The 17,988-nt window shown below is 34.9% G+C and overlaps 1 protein-coding gene across 5 annotated transcripts in view; it reads left to right on the plus strand.

Annotated features, from left to right (window-relative positions):
- Positions 1 to 17,988, plus strand: part of LOC128242987 (H(+)/Cl(-) exchange transporter 7-like) — a 96,687-nt gene that overhangs the window by 36,919 nt on the left and 41,780 nt on the right. For 2 of the 5 annotated variants that reach the window (XM_052960450.1, XM_052960451.1), the window contains exons 2-4: positions 9,137 to 9,319; positions 12,828 to 12,899; positions 14,658 to 14,723. In XM_052960450.1, coding sequence (XP_052816410.1) covers positions 9,137 to 9,319; positions 12,828 to 12,899; positions 14,658 to 14,723 — 321 coding nt within the window. Of the gene's footprint in view, positions 1 to 222; positions 717 to 5,784; positions 6,354 to 9,136; positions 9,320 to 12,827; positions 12,900 to 14,657; positions 14,724 to 17,988 lie in introns of those variants that run through there. The other 3 variants (XM_052960449.1, XM_052960447.1, XM_052960448.1) reach the window with 3 other exon arrangements.

Consider the following 17,988-nt stretch of genomic DNA (forward strand, 5'->3'; position numbering starts at 1 on the left):
ATAACCTTCAGATAGTTATTATTAAAGTTGTTTACTTGTTACATGCAAGGCAAATAACTAAATGTGGTGTTACCCATTACGTGCCAGATATTCGGTTTTGGTCGTTAAAATGTTGTCAGCGTTTAAAGGGATTGACTTTGTTACCAACTATATCACTTTGTTGTAACCAGTCATTATGATATTTTGTTTTGTCCATTTACGGTATCAAGTAAATTCAAATCCATAAGATGCTGAAAACTGTATCCTTCATTTAAATTCAAGTAGATGTTGATAAAATCTTGCTTATTTCATCAAATAGTGTAAAATGGGTTTAACAAGTTTTACCTTGACACCTAATATTCTTATGTACTGATCCGCTTTAGGAAAACTGTCGCTTGGCTAGGGTTAGTTATCATTCAGTTTTAAACTTCTAGATTGTTCGTAAGTGGCATAATAGTATGTGATGCTTCTCAAAAGTTAAATTGATAGCTATTGTCATAGAGTATATTTACATCTGAATTTATCTGTAACAGACAGAAATCTCTGACATCATTTCTAATATGGCTGAGAGTATAGAAGAAAAACATAGTTTTATTGAGAATGGTGAAAATGTTGATGAAGAAGAACATAGCTTTATTGAGAATAGTGATATAAATGATGCTGATGAAGAAATAGAACATAGTTTTATTGGAAATGGTGATATTAATGATGAGGAAAGTAATGTTGGAAACTTCAGAGTAAGTGACTTTTTCCCTGATATTTATTATTCTTATATCGCAGACATTCCTCATTGATTTCTATTAAACTTGCATTTTTAGTCTAATTTGGGCATATGTTTATTTATTCAAATATAGTCTGTGTTACTCAGATCCAATCTCCCATATGTATTAACAATTCTTTACAGCATGAACATGACTTTTTTGTCGTTGATTACTTATACTAGTAATTTGGTACTGTATGAACCCAGAAGGGAAAGAGTGCAAATTCCAGAAAGGGCACTAATAAGTGCAAGGATACCATGCTTACTGTATTCTCAGAACATACACTCACATAAACGAATAGCTGATAATTGTAGTGAAGTATATACTTGATTAAAAGACATCACATATGTCCGATCAGATTGATATAAACAATGACATCAGAAGCTAATTGTGAGCTAAACAATTTGAATGTCCAAAAGACTGATGAATGCAAATATTTGCTTAAAATAAAAGTAAATAAAAGGGAAGCCATAATTGGCTTGAATATCATGCTAACATTCATAATTTTATTGATATAACACAATATATATCTGAATAGTTTTTCTGGTTTTGATTATGATGTTTACAACATGGCTTACAAGTTAGACACTACTAAATAATCAAAATCTAAGGCTTGTTGATGTGATGGTAAATAGTTTTGGATGTCTTTAATGCAATATTTTCCTATGAATTTTTAATGCTTCAGCAGACTTGAAATATAAACAGACATTTTGTTAGTAAAGAACAAATCACTAGCTTTCTTATTGACTTGCAGTTTCTACATAAATTCATACAACAGACAGATATTATGATCTTTAAATGCTTCGCTTTCTGCAAAAAAACACCTTGTTTCATCCCTGCATTCTGATATATAAATTTTTAAAGCAGGTATATCTTTCATTGCTTATATTTTTATATTGTTTGTTTATAACCAGAAAACATTGGTAAAAATTGGTGTGCTCCACTTTTTTTTAAAGCAGGCATATTTTTTATGCCCCCTTCGAACAAGAGGGGATATATTGCTATGCACATGTTGATAGGTAAGTCGGTAGGTAGGTCAGTCAGTTGAGATAGGCCGATCGGTCCGTTTGCCTTAGACCAAAACTTGTTGAAGTTATTTATATAACTCGACCATTCCTGGACCTATTGTCATCAAACATGACATGAAGGTTTGGCCTGACCATTAGATGACTCCATATTGTTTTAAGAGGTCATGTGGTCAAAGGTCAAGGTCACAATGACCTTTAATGGGGAAAAGGTTGTCAAAGCTTGTCCAAGTGATATCTCAACAATGCCTGGACCTGTGGTTATCAAACTTGACATTGAGGCTGGACCTGATCAGTAGATGACCCCTATTGATTTTAGGGGTCATCAGGTCACAGTGACCTCAAATGCTGAGAGGTTCTCAGACTGATAACTCGACAATGCCTGCACATATGCCCATTGGATCATTGGGTCAAAGCATAAGGTCACAAAAGACCTTGAACACAAACTCACAATTCCTAGACCTATGGTCATCAAACATGACATTAAGGTTGGGCCTGACCAGTAGATGACCCCAATTGATTTAAGGGGTCATCAGGTCAAAGGTGAAGGTCACAGTGACTTTGAATGCAAGAAGGTTTAATGAGTGATAACTCGACAATGCCTGCACCCATGGCCCTCAAACTTGACTTAGAGGTTGGCCCTGACCAGTAGATGACACTATTGATTTAAGTGGTCATCGGGTCAAAGGTCACAGTGACCTTGAACACAGACTGGACAATTCCTGGACCTACGTTCATCAAACTTGACACAAAGGTTGGGCCTGACCATTGATTTAAGGGGTCATCGGGTCAAAAGTCGAGGTCACAGTGACTTTGAATGCGAAAAGGTTGTTTGAGTGATAACTCGACAATGTTTGCACCAATGGCCCTCATATTTGACATTTAGGTTGGGGTTGACCAGTTGAAAACCCCTTTGGACTTTGAGGCCATAGAGTCAAAGGTCAAGGTCACAACTCATAGCCATTAAAACTAAGTCATATTTACTTATTCTGTGCTGCTAAGAGGATACAAGTTTATCCGAAAATAAATGCTTATTTTTAGCCAGGTTTTAACATGGTGACAACTCCAGTTTCCAGGGGTATTTGTTACTACTGTGACAGCTCATTTTTCTGGGGGTATTCCTCTCTACTGTGACAGCTCTAGTTGCCATATTTTGGGATCATGTGTATTTCAAATTTTCCAGAAGCGTGATGTATGCAAATTGTTACATTGAATTTTGGGAGAGACTTAGAGGCTCAATCAAGCAATTTATTGGCAGTTCTAATGTGAATTATGGCAAAGAAATGGAACCTTGTTAATAGACTTGAGGTAAATAGACCACACAAATAAGTTTGAAATGAGTTTCAGTTGGAACACTTAGTTCAATATTTTGTCTTTTTTTAAGGCCAATAGCAAATTAACCACAAGATCAACAATCAAGTAAATCTTGGTATGTCAATACTTAACACTGCCTATCAATAATTATTCTTTTGTTTATGAAATTGATGTAAAGTAAATAAAATCCTTTCATATTATACTCACACACAGTAATCATTCTGTTAATAGATTGGCAGAACCTTCAAATTCAAAATGTTTCCTTAAAGAACATGGTTGAGTTAATTTTAACATGATTGGTACATTCATGCTGAAATGTCTAACTTGATTGGTACATTCATGCTGAAGTGTCTTAAATTGACTGGTACATTAATGCTGAAGTGTCTTAACTTGGTTGCAGATACTTTCATGCTGAACTCACAGTCTACACTTGATTGGTATTTTCATGCTAAACTTCCTTAACTTAATTTATGCTTTCATACTGAACTGTCTTAACTTGATTGGTATTTTCTTGTTGAACTATCTTAACCTGAATGGTGCTTTCATGCTAAACTCAATTTGACTTGAATCAGGTGCTTTCATGCTGAACTTTTTAACATGATTATACGTATGCTCATGCTGAGCTGTCTTAACTTGATTGATGCTTTCATGATAAAATGTCTGTCCTTGATTGATATTTTCATGCTAAACTGTTTACCTTGAATGCTACTTTCATGCTGAACTGGTTTTACTTGATTGATGCTTTCATGCTGAACTGGCTTTACTTGATTGATGCTTTCGTGCTGAACTGGCTTTACTTGATTAATGCTTTCATGCTGAACTGGCTTTACTTGATTGATGCTTTCATGCTGAACTGGCTTAACTTAATTGATGCTTTCATGCTGAACTGGCTTGACTTGATTTGTTCTTTCATGCTGAACTATCTTAACTTGATTGGTTCTTTTATGCTGAACTGGCTTCACTTGATTGATGCTTTCATGCTGAACTGGCTTAACTTGATTGATGCTTTCATGCTGAACTGTTTTAACTTGATTGATGCTTTCATGCTGAACTGTCTTAACTTGATTGATGCTTTCATGCTGAACTGTCTTAACTTGATTGACAATTTCAAGCTGAACTGGCTTTACTTGATTGATGCTTTCATGCTGAACTATCTTAACTTGATTGGTTCTTTTATGCTGAACTGTCTTAACTTGAATGGTTCTTTCATGCTGAACTGTCTTAATTTGATTGGGTCTTTCATGCTGTACTGTCTTAACTTGATTGGGTCTTTCATGCTGAACTGTCTTAACCTGATTGGTTCTTTCATGATGAACTGTCTTAACTTGATTGGGTCTTTCATGCTCAACTGTCTTAAATCGATTGGTTCTTTCATACTGAACTCTCTTAACTTGGTTGATGCTTTCATGCTGAACTGTCTTAACTTGATTGATGCTTTCATGCTGAACTGTCTTAACTTGATTGGGTCTTTCATGCTGAACTGTCTTAACTTGATTGGGTCTTTTATGCTGAACTGTCTTAACTGGATTGGGTCTTTTATGCTGAACTGTCTTAACTGGATTGGGTCTTTCATGCTGAACTCTCTTAACTGGATTGGGTCTTTCATGCTGAACTGTCTTAACTTGATTGGGTCTTTAAAGCTGGAATGTCTTAACCTGATTGGTTCTTTCATGCTGGACTGTCTTAACTTGATTGGGTCTTTCATGCTGAACTGTCTTAACTGGATTGGGTCTTTCATGCTGAACTGTCTTAACTGGATTGGGTCTTTTATGCTGAACTGTCTTAACTGGATTGGGTCTTTCATGCTGAACTCTCTCAACTTGATTGGGTCTTTCATGCTGAACTGTCTTAACTTGATTGGGTCTTTAAAGCTGGAATGTCTTAACCTGATTGGTTCTTTCATGCTGGACTGTCTTAACTTGATTGGGTCTTTCATGCTGAACTGTCTTAACTGGATTGGGTCTTTCATGCTGAACTGTCTTAACTTAATTGGGTCTTTAAAGCTGGACTGTCTTAACTTGATTGGTTCTTTCATGCCGGACTGTCTTAACTTGATTGGGTCTTTCATGCTGAACTGTCTTTACCTTAATTGGGTCTTTTATGCTGAACTGTGACTTAACCTGAATGATTCTTTTATGCTGAACTGTCTTTGCTCTTCCATAGTGCATTTATGAAAAATATTGAATTTAAGATGTTTACAAACAAACTAATTACATCAAGATTAAATAGGGGGATTTAACTCTAATGCAATCAATGTATGCCTTATGTTTTTGGAAGATAAGTTCTGATGTATTACTGTTTGGGATAATAAGTTGGTGATACAAAATGTTTTTCCTTTATGTACAGGTAGGAATTAGGAATATGATAAAATGGCCTCTACTTTGCACTTGATACTGCAATGGCTTAAATTGACGCTTAAAGGCTAACAAATGGATTAACATTGTCTCTTAAAAGCTCAGGAATGGATTAACATGGGCTGTGGATGATGTAACATTACTCGATGACTCAATGAATTATATTTGGAATTAAATATTATAAGCAATTATGCTGGAAAAAAATTGTACATTCATAGGTGGTTTTGAAATATTCACAACCATGTCTCTGTATGCTTAGGTTTAATTTCAAAATAGAAGAAGTGATTACTATGGAAAACCGTTATAGTCTTCAATTTGAATGTTCAGATGATCCACTTTGGACTAATTGCGAAGAAACTCAATTAAAAACACAGTGTAATAAGAATGGAATGAAACTAAGTGACATCCTTATAAATATCCAGGATGAAATCGACATTTTATGTAGGACTGAAACTTCTCCTCAGCTGGCTGAACAAGAAATTGGAGACATTGGGACCAAATCTAATGATATTCTTGTTGAATGGGACAGAGATGATGACACTGGGAATGAATGTGAATATATTCTTGATATAGTGAATGTGAAAGATAACATTGTTAAAGATATTCTCATTAAATGGGAGAGAGATGATGACATAGTGTATGAACCTAAAGAAAATCTTGGTGAACTGAATACACATGATAACATTGTTAACAGATCTAAAGACATTCTTGTTGAAGTGGATACACATGAAAACATTGTTAAAAGATCTAAAGATATTCTTGTCAAAGAGGATAAAGATGACAAGTTAGTTATTGAACCTAGAGATTTTCTTGTTGAAGAGATAGATGACTATTCAAATACAGAGAGTGATTATGACATAGACGAAGATGAAGAAAACCGTAAAAATCTCCTTGAAGTTAGAAGAAGTTCCTCACATGATGTAATTGTTTAATTAAATAAAAAAAAAAATATTTATGAAATAATGTGGATTTTGAGAAAGATTTTTTGGTCTATAATGGAATTTAAAATAGTTTAGTTTGCTCCACTTTTTGTTCACTATGTCAACCAGGTATGTGTGTATTAATTGTACAATTCTGGAATGAAATGTAGGATTAGAGCACAAGAAAAGCGATTTATGTTTCAGCGACACTGCAAGTTACAAAAACACTTAACTGCAACTTTTACATGTATATGCAGCTTTATGTACATGTTATATTTCCCCATCTGTCTATATACTTTTATAGTCAAGTTCTTGTCTTTGGAACAGCCTATTTTGGTTGATTTTTAGCCAACTGAGTGAACATTATCAACATCTTAAAGGCATGCTGTTAATATTCCATTCTCTGGGGGTTTTCTTACTGTTTTACATAGGTGTCAATATCGGTCAGGGAATCTGAAACTTAGTTGCTACTACAAGTAAAATATCAACATGATAAAAAAAAATAAAAAAATTAGATTATTCGAAATTATTCGAAATTTGCTTAATAACTTTTTTTGGGCGAATATATTTTATTGTCCCATCTTTTTAATGAAAGTGCATAATTATGAATTTGTGCTGATTCAATGCGCTTTATTTAATACTTAAAAAGTTTAGGTTATTTGGACAAGAGATGAAAACTTGTCTTGTATACCTTATTATTATGTATATAATTATATATATAAAACCTTTTTTCATCATCCCTGACTGCGATACTGCCACCTATGGATATAAATAAATAATGCATTCTTCTTTTGATTCCGCCAGTAATTAATTAGGATTTCAGATGCATGTTCTACATCATTAAATGTTATCTTGTTGGTGGTGTAAACCATCTGAGACTAATTGGAAATATATCTTTGGCAGAGAGTTGGAAGAAGCAATACTAAAATGCATTTTGATTGTTATTTTAACAAGTACAAACAGAAGTTTATTTCACCACCAGTAATGCCTTCTTGAATAAATTATATGTTGTTTTTCACCGCCTCTAACTTTAAAGGCACCCAAGCACAAATGCTTGTATGAACCTAATAAAGTATCTTGCACTAAACATTTGATAATATATATATATATATAAGTTATGGCTAAAAGTTAAAAAAAAAAGCAACAAAAATGAAACACATTTTGAAAAGTAAAATTCCATACAAAATGCTCAGTTCTATTTTTAGAATGGAAATAATACATGAAATATGTATGAAATAAACCTTAAAATTGATTTTCCTTGTCTAAGCCTCCACGGGTCAAGAATTTTCTGATTTTAAAAATATGATTTTTTTGTATTTTTGTAAAACTTCATACACTTCTAGTATTATCTTTTTTGAAATATTGTTTTTAAAATAAACTTTTGTGCCTTTGAAGGCATGCATGATATCTTTATCACTTGGAGATTGACTGTATTTGTAGATAGAAACACAGCCGTTTAAAGTCACAACCCTTAAATTAGCACGTGCCCAGCACTGTAAAATGCTTTTAATGTATGATTTTATATATATATACAGCAAGGATTTGAATTTGAATTTTGTGTATTATGCACTAAGAAAAGCAAGAATTTAGGATTTATTTTTCATATTCTATATTATCACGAAACACGTAATCTTGTTTGTATTAACCATCTGAAACTAATTCACTTTTAGAGAGCAAGAAAAATCATTTGACCATGAATGTGAACGACCTCAGTGCAATTGACACACAGCTCATGATTTTGGATATTTTCCTCATAACATCTTCAAAATTGGAAAAAATATCACAAACAGGGTTGGGTATTGTTTAAAAAAAAAGTATCACAATATATTTCAATATTTCAATGGTGTATCATGATATATCTTTAAAAATTAAACAAAAAAATGACAATTTCCTTATATTGTATGGTGGAAATTGGCCGATTTTGACCATTTCTTTGCATGTTGTATGGATGGAAATTGGCCGATTTTGACCAATTCTTTATATGCAAATTGGCTGATTTTTAGAGTGTTTTCTTTGTTTTTAGCAATGCATTTACTCCATTAGGTCTCCAGTGTGGAATGGGTACCATATTTTAACTATCTGTGCACATAAATAACGATGCTAAATTCCACTAAAACTGCAGATAATTAATTGAACATTGCCTACAACAAAATGGTACAAAACATTTACATGTCCCACAACCCTCGTGATTGAATACACTCCGGTTGTGGGCACCGTAACTATTTCTTATCCTTCCATATAACAGATAACTTAATATTCAGTCTGTGTTGTTTTTTTCATTTTTTTCAATCAAAGATCATTCTCCAGGTATTTCATTACTATAGAATACAGCCTTTATCACTGAATGTGTGTTGTATTTTTTGATGTTATGATCTTTTAGTTGTAGAAATTATAGCTTTGCAATAACTGATAAATAGATAATTCCTCTCCACTTGTAAGAACATAAACAAAATAGACTTTCAATGAGATAAAAGATGTTTGCAACTGGAACTTGAACTTGAATCAATATTTGTTGAACAGTAAAAAAAGTTAAATGTATAGTGTAAGATATTCACAATAAGTTGATATATTTTGCATTGGAAATTCAAAACTCTTTGAGATGAAATGAGTCTTCAGCATAATTAAACAAAATGATATTGAACATGTTGGTTGAATCATACATGAAATAAAAACATCATTGAAATAAAATTTGCTGAATTAACATGTGTTGTGTTGCTCTATATTTCTTTGTTTTTCTCTAAAAAATAAACAAGTTATGTTAAATATTATGCTTTTTTCAACAGTTTACGGTAACGAAAGTCACTGACTCAGAACAGAGGAACAATGCTCGGTCAGCCAGCAGGCTGCCCTCCTTTGACACGATCGATGAGCAGACGGAGTTTCTACAGGCCAACGGCAAGCCGATCACGCCGACCGACACCCTCACCAACAACAGCATCACAGCTCTCCTGTCAAACAAGTGGCGGGTAGGTGCTCTTTAATTGCCCAACTCTGTACATTGTTTAAAGTTCAACATAATCTCATTGTTATCATTGTTTTCCATCACCCCCATCTCTATTTTGCTTGCTAACATTCTAGACGCCACGTCATGCCTTTTTCACTTTCTTTAGCAGATTCCAAAATCTGGCAAATTGCAATTGCTGCAGCAGTGTGTGTTTACCATGTGATAAATTGCGACATAAATGCTACGTCGGAGGGCAACATTTTGCTTCGAATGAATACTTTAAACAAAGATAACATCACTATCTCTTCACCATTTAAAATGAAACATTGCACAGTCTACGCAGCTTACGGAGCCTGGCCTTCGGTCTTTTACCAGAGTTTGATTGAGGGTTTAGTTTCTTAAAACACTTCAACAAACCTTTTCACAATACGGCCGTCTGACAGCATTGTCAAAATATTATTTTGGAGACAGGTTTGTCAATGTGTTTGTGGAAACTAATCACCTAATCAAACTCGGGTAATAAAACGAAGGCGGAGCTCTTTAAGCAGCATTGACTGCCCTTTTGGCGTTGTCAATCTGTTCGTCATTCCGTCTGTCCTTCCATCCTTCGGTCCTTCCGGAACCATATCTTGGTAGGCATTGATCGAAAATGTTCAAACTTGGTCAGAATGTTCCCCTTGATCTAATCTCGACCACTTGTAATAGTGGGTCACATGGGGTCAAAAACTAAGTCACTAGGTCAAATCTGAGAAAAATCTTTGGAACAAACTAGAGGCATTATACATTGTCAAATATTCACAAAACTTAATCAAAATGTTTTCCTTGAAGAACTCTTGGACATATATAAAACTGGGTCACATATGATCCAAAATTAGGTCACTAGGTCAAATCATAGAAAAATCTTGTTAGGAACCATATCATGGTAATGATCGGTCAGATTATGTTTAAACTTGGTCAGGATGTACCTCTTGATAAAATATGGACCGCTTGTGAAAGTGGGTCACATGGGGTCAATATATAGGTCACAAGGTCAAATCTTAAAAAAATCTTTGGAACAAACTAGAGGCATTATATAGGGTCAAATATTCATGAAGCTTAATCAAAATGTTTTCCTTGAAGAACTCTTGGACGTATATAAAACTGGGTCACATATGATCGGAAATTAGGTCACTAGGTCAAAATTTAGAAAAATCTTGTCAGGAACCATATCATGGTTATGATAGTTCAGATTATGTTTAAACTTGGTCAGGATGTAACCCTTGATGAAATATGGACCGCTTGTAAAAGTGGGTCACATGGGGTCAAAAACTAGGCACTAGCTCAAATCTTAGAAAAATCTTTGGAACACATTAGAGGCATTTATGTAAGGACTAATATTCATGAAAGGTGATCAGAATGTTTTCCTTGATAAACTCTTTGACATGTTAAAGACTGGGTCACATGTGATAAAAAAATTAGGTCACAAGGTCAAATCTTACAAAAATCTTGTCCGAAACCATTTCATGGTAGTGATTGGTCCGATTATGATCATACATGTATGACTGAACACATGATAATAATTCTAAACAAACTCAAACTTATATCCAACGTTCATAACGGTCCATGTCTCTGCAGCCATATTACATGTTAATATAGGAATATTTCACCTACTTTTCATTTCCAATCTATGAACTTTGCATAATCATGCGGGGGATATCAATTCAACTAATTTGCTTGTTTCATTTAAAATGGTGTAGTAAAAGTTATCTTTGATAAGTCCTCATTTCAAGCAAAATATTGCCTTCCAACGTAGCATATATGACGTAATGTATCACGTGGTATACACACGCTGTGCAATCCTCTTCCCAATTATCGCTGAAAGAGCCCTGCATATTTTCCATCCATTCATCACTAAAACATGTCACATTGTGTGTCTTTAATATATATTATGTCATTTTTGTTTTGGATCATGCTGGGTAAAAAAAGTAGGTCACTTTGTTAATTTTATATTAGAACAGCACCCCTGTTCACGCTGTGGAGGCCACAACTTTAACAACCTTCAGAAAACTTGGTCAGAATGCTGCTATTTTTCAGTCCTGGTCTAGTTTTAGCTTGTGTTATGTCCAGTTAAATAGAACATGTAGTTAAAAAGGTAGAATGTTTTTAAAAACCATTTGAACACTAGTGGCCTCCCTTTTTATCTAATCTTCATGAAAATTAGAATATGTGTATTAAAATAGCTAAAGTGTAATTGATTATGATGCATGTAGGGTAAAAAACTTGCTCATTTTGTCACATGTTACCACATTTTTTAATAAATCTTTATGAAACATGGTCACAATATTCAGACTTAAATGCCTATATATTAATGAAGGTATATTGTGTGCACCAGTTTTTAACCAGGTTTTCACATAGTGCAACCGTCAAACTCACATATGAAACTGAATAACTTTAGTAAAGGTTGACATATCTTGACCAAACTTGGTCTATAGGAAGAGTTTATGGGTACCTTTCATGTGTTTGGGGTCCCTAGGGTCAAGGTCAAGGTCACTGTTACTAAAAATAGAAAAACAGGTGAAACTTAATTACTTTAGTATGGGTTGACATATCTTGACTAAACTTGGTCTATAGGAAGAGTTTATGGAGACCTTTCATGGGATTGGGTTTGGGGTCCCTAGGTGCAAGGTCAAGGTCACTGTTACTAAAAATAAAAAAAATGGTTGAAACTGAATAACTTTAGTCAGGGTTGACATATCTTGACCAAACTTGGTCTATAGGAAGAGTTTATGGAGACCTTTCATGGGATTGCGTTTGGGGTCCCTAGGGTCAAGGTCAAGGTCACTGTTACTAAAAATAGAAAAACAGTTGAAACTGACTAACCTTAGTTAGGGTTAATATATCTTGACCAAACTTGGTCTATAGGAAGAGTCTATTGATACTTTCATGGGATTGCGTTTGGGGTCCCTAGGTGCAAGGTCAAGGTCACTGTTACTAAAAAAGGAGAAATGGTTGAAACTGAATAACTTTAGTCAGGGTCCACAAATCTTGACCAAATTAGGTATAAAGAGTTTATGGATACCTTTCATTGGATTGCTTTTCGGGTCACTAGGGTCAAGGTCAAGGTCACTGTTACTAAAAATAGAAAAATGGTTGAAACTGAATATCTTTAGTCAGGGTCCACATATCTTGACCAAACTTGGTATGAAGAAAGAGTTTATGGATACCTTTCATGGGATTGCGTTCGGGGTCCCTTCTTTCAAGGTCAAGGTCACTGTGTCTAAAAATAGAAAAATGGTTGAAACTGAATAACTTAAGTTAGGGTTGACATATCTTGACTTAACTTGGTATAAAGGAATATCTTTCATGGGATTGCGTTTGGGGTCCCTAGGGTCAAGGTCACTTTTAATAAAAATAGAAAAACAGACACAGGCTGAAGTTCTTCTGTCAATCATTAAAAACCTGGTTTCGTCGCATTGCGGCATTTCTTGTTATGGAATAGAACAGGAAACCTACTCATTGGCTAATATATTGTTTTTTTTTCCCAATTTCAGGATTTATCAAAAAAAATAAGAGATTATGGAGAAAAGACAAGATTCCGGAAGAGAATCGTGTCAAAGTGGGAGGTGAGTACAGCTTGTGAGGGATAAATATTTTGTTTTTTTAGTACCTTTTTACAGCGCAATTCTGAACATGGTTTATCCGAAATTATCGCTATTTTAAATTTAATTTTTGGTTCTTCTTTATTTCTTTTTTGTTAAAATATTTTTTTCATCATTAATCCTAAATTGCTTTTTCGAAATGATTGCTATTTTGAAGTAAAAATTACAGTCATGATTTGGTATTTCAGACCTATTTATCAATCCTTAATTGTTTCGGATTTAAATATTTCATAGCTTTCACACCATACTGCAACTTGGGAATTGGTTTGAGGCGCTAATGAAGCACAATTAGCGCTGTAAATGTCAGTGACATTAAGCAGTGTATGTAACAGACATTGGTGTCAAATTATGAGTGATTTTTATGGATGGTGTAGTATGTATATAATGGCTGCCTTACTCAGTCTGAATATCATTTAAAATGTCTTTCTCATCAAATTTGATCGCCACATTACTCACTCGAACAATCCAAAGAAGGGCCGGTTACTTTTTTTATACTTTTACAAATGCTGTCATATTCTTTTACATGCATTAAACTGTTTTATGAAAAAATATTAAAGTATAATAACAAATTCTTTGTCATTTGTTAAACAATAATTCAACAAACATGTAAACTGAACGAGCACTCCGACCAAAATGCATAATGTTGGTAACGCGTAGCCGACTGCCATCTTCAGGACTTAATATTTTATGACAGCTAAAATTGACGAACACTGTTATTTTCTAAATTTTATTAATCCGAAATTGTTAAGGGGATTTTTTTATCTGGGTCCGATTTCAAGTAACAGTGTTTAAATGTATATTGCACCAGAAAGTAAAAAAATACAGAAGAGATTAATGTACGGAAATATTTGATATACCATCTCTGTTGTCTGTCTCTTAAAACATAAAATTGCCTTCATGGCTCATTAAACAAAAACTAAAATTTGTTATCAGGATAAAAAAAAAGACTTACAAAGAAATTGATTGTCATAGCCTTGGTGTAATCGACATTGTCATAGCCTTGGTGTCATCAACATTGTCATAGCCTTGGTGTCATCGACATTGTCATAGCCTTGGTGTCATCAACATTGTCAAAGCCTTGGTGTTATCGACATTGTCATAGCCTTGGTGTCATCGACATTGTCATAGCCTTGGTGTCATCAACATTGTCATAGCCTTGGTGTCATCGACATTGTCATAGCCTTGGTGTTATCGACATTGTCATAGCCTTGGTGTCATCAACATTGTCATAGCCTTGGTGTCATCAACATTGTCATAGCCTTGGTGTCTTGACATTGTCATAGCCTTGGTGTCATCGACATTGTCATAGCCTTGGTGTCATCGACATTGTCATAGCTTTGGTGTCTTCAACATTGTCAGTGTCATTTTACAAAAACTTTAACCTTGGCCATGACTCAAAGCAAAAGTTTATGATACTTTAATGAAACTTGGTATATATGTTGCAAGTGACAATACACATATGTTATGCCTTAAAAATTGTCAAGTTTTGCCCTTTTGTCAACTGAAAAAAAAAAACAGTCGAGCGGTGCCGTTAGCTCTGCAGCGTCTTTGTTCTATCAAAATTGTATTATAAAAAACCTTTGCAAATCTGCGTAAATTTAAAATTCAACATTGATTGGCTGAGAGGACAAGCAGCTGCTTTTTTGAAATTGTGTTGATGTTTCAGTTCTTTGCAATGATTGCCCAGTAACTTTAATAATTGATTGTGCTCAAATGTTTCAGAGTCTGAATTATGACACCATAGAGAATGAGTTACATTGGAGAGAAAAGGAGAAGCCAAATACAAAGGTATCAGTATTGTAGTCAACTTTTGAGTGTTCCTCCGAATTCCTTTATCATAGTAAAATGATGAGTTGGTCAGGCTACTGCAAACAAACCATTGTATATAAGGATGGCTTTACTTCAACATCCTTTCTTCAGATAAAGAGGTGTAATAAAGTATGACACATTTATGATTGTCATAGCCTACGTGTTGCCATCGTCATGGAGACAATTTTGGCCACAACCAGAAATTATGTTCCAATGATTTTTAAATGAAACTTCATACAAAGGCAAGGCCCATAATTCTGGCTTAAATGATTGCCAAGTTATGCCCCTTGTTTGGCAAGATTTCAGTAGCTTATTGGAACATTTCATGTCAATATGGTACAGGAAAATGCATAAAATAACACCAAAATTCACCATTTTAGACTTAGATTATCCAACCCCCTACCCCTCTTCTGTTAAACCAACCCACTCCCCCTCTTCTGATAAGCCAACCCCCTACCCCTCTTCTGATAAGCCAACCCCTACCCCTCTTCTGATAAGCCAACCCTGTCCCCCCTTCTGATTAGTCAACATCCTCTTCCTCTTCTGATAAACCAACCCCCTCTCCCTTTTCTAATTAAGCAACCCCCTCTACTGATAAGCAACTGCCCTCTACTGATAAGCCAGCTTCCTCTCCCTCTACTGATAAGCCAACCTCCTCTCCCTCTACTGATAAGCCAACCCCCCTCTCCCTCTTCTAATAAACCAACCCCCTCCCCCTCTACTGATAAGCCAACCCCCTCTCCCTCTTCTGATAAACCAACCCCCTTCCCCTCTTCTGATAAACCAACCCCCTTTCCCTCTACTGATAAACCAACCCCCTTTCCCTCTACTGATAAGCCAACCCCCTCTCCCTCTACTGATAAACAAACCTCCTCTCCCTCTACTGATAAACAAACCTCCTCGCCCTCTTCTGATAAGCCAACCCCCTCTCCCTCTTCTGATAAGCCAACTCCCTCCCCCTCCTCTAAGCCAACCCCCTCCTCTGATAAGCCAACCCCCTCTCCCTCTTCTGATAAGCCAACCATGTCCCTCCATCTGGCATTAAATCATGAAAAAATACTGAATCCAATCCATTCACTCTAAAACCATAGACAAACAACCACAGGCAAGCAAAAACCTTGCATAATCAAAACTTAAAACAACCAGCATTATATGAAATATTAGGCGTCTGCACTCCGAATCTGTGAACGCATCTGTTATACTCATCTGTTATGTTGTTTTGTCCTTTATGACATCTGGAGGCCATTTCATCACATTTCCTAGGAGTAATTTTGTGTCTAGGATATATTTTCAACAGTGCATTTCTAGAGTTAAAAATCTTTCCTAGGTGCATGATAGCTCCTAAACTCATGCTCAAACTGTTTAGTTGTTTTGAACCAAAGTTTTGAAGCAAAATGAATGTGGTTTTAAATATTAGTATTAGTTATTAGTTGCATCCAATTGAATAATTATGATAGTGTCAATTCAATTAAATTCAATTTTATTTTCATACCTTTTGATTCTATTCAAAGACAGTGAGCCATTTTTTACACTAACTAACCGGCACAAAAACAAATGTAGAAAAAAAAGTTTCTTGGGGCTATGAGAAAGTTTGTCTGTACTGTTGCACTATAATGACAGCTTTTTCTAATGTGTTTCATACCTAGAACATTGTCATCCATTCCAGCCAGACTTGCATTCATTTCCCCTTCCCAGACATGACAGTTGTAAGCCATGGGCAAGTCATATTGCCCAGGAGACTCTTCCATGTCAGTAACAGAGGTTTACAAATACAGGACAAATTGTCATACAAAACAATAGAGGTGATTTATTATTTAATCAACCTATTGAATGTTTTTTCAGATTTCCCTGTAATTCTTGATTTGGCTGAGATTTAGATGTTTTGGGGTTGTTTATTGTCCCCGGGAATATGTCTGATTTGTGCTGCGGACTTACAAATATTTTGCTGAGAAATTGGGATTTTGTTTCGTAAAGTCAACATAATGTTATTAATTTCTGATATGTATGATTATTCAGTGAGTAATAGGATAAATTTAAATTCTAATTTAATATTTTCCCATTGTAGTGTCAGAGAAGAAGATTTGTAGCACTATAAATCTATAAATACTAAGTACATTGTTTTGCAGGAATATTTTGTTGCTTTCCACAAGTAGATTATTGACTGACCCCCTACTGTGTGCTTATGGTAAAATAAACATATAAAACCATGGGAAATTGATTTAAAATTGGTTTAGCATTAGGAATGTTTGTATAAGTGAGTTTAAAGATAAAACTTTGCTTTATTTAGAGGCAATTTAGTGATTGAAAATATTAAACTGTGTTCAGATATTCAATTATAGTTGAACCCCGTTGGCTCGAACTCACGGTGAATGGCGAAAATACTTTGAACCTTATAAAAATCAAGCCAAGCTGGATGGTTTACCTTATGTAGAGAAATCAGTCCTTAACATCTATTTCGAGCCAACAAGATTTCGAGCCAAACAAGTTCAAGCCAACTGGGTTGGACTGTATTAAATAAAGTGGAACTGGGCTATTTAGTGACCCTTGGTTATCTTCCTTGGAATTTAAAAGGTTATTTCAATACAGTAACTGTCCCTGAATAATTTTTCAGTGGCTTTGATTAGTTTGTTTTTGGCCTTTGTTTTAATCAGGTGATTACATGAGAGTTACTGGCTCTGAATAGCTTGTTATTGGCCTTGGTTTAAATCACGTGGTTACATTAGAATTACTAGCCCTGAATAGCTTGTTATTGGCCTTTGTTCAAAGCAGGTGGTTACATGAGAGTAACTGGCCCTGAATAGTTTTATTATTGGCCTTGGTTTTCATAAGGCGGTTACCTGAGAGTTACTGATCCTGAAAAGTATGTTATTGGCCTTGGTTTAAATCAGGTGGTTACATAAGATTCACTGGTCCTGAAATGTTTGTTATTTGCCTTGGAATTAATCAGGTGGTTACTTAAGAGTTCCTGGCCCAGAATAGTTTGTAATTGGTCTTGGTTTTAATAAGGTGGTTACATGAAAGTTACTGGCCCTGAATAGCTTGTTATTGGCCATGGATTCAAATTAGGTGGTTACATGAGAGTTACTGGTCCTGAATAGTATGTTATTAGCCTTGGTATTATAATTAGGTGGTTACTTCAGAGTTCCTGGCTCAATATAGCTGGTTATTATCCTTGAATGTATTTGAGTTACTGGGGTTACAAATGTTTTCCATAGAATTCATTTTTTTTTCAAGGCAATTTAAA

This window comes from Mya arenaria, chromosome 8 (assembly GCF_026914265.1).
Source record: "Mya arenaria isolate MELC-2E11 chromosome 8, ASM2691426v1".
Taxonomy (NCBI): domain Eukaryota; kingdom Metazoa; phylum Mollusca; class Bivalvia; order Myida; family Myidae; genus Mya; species Mya arenaria.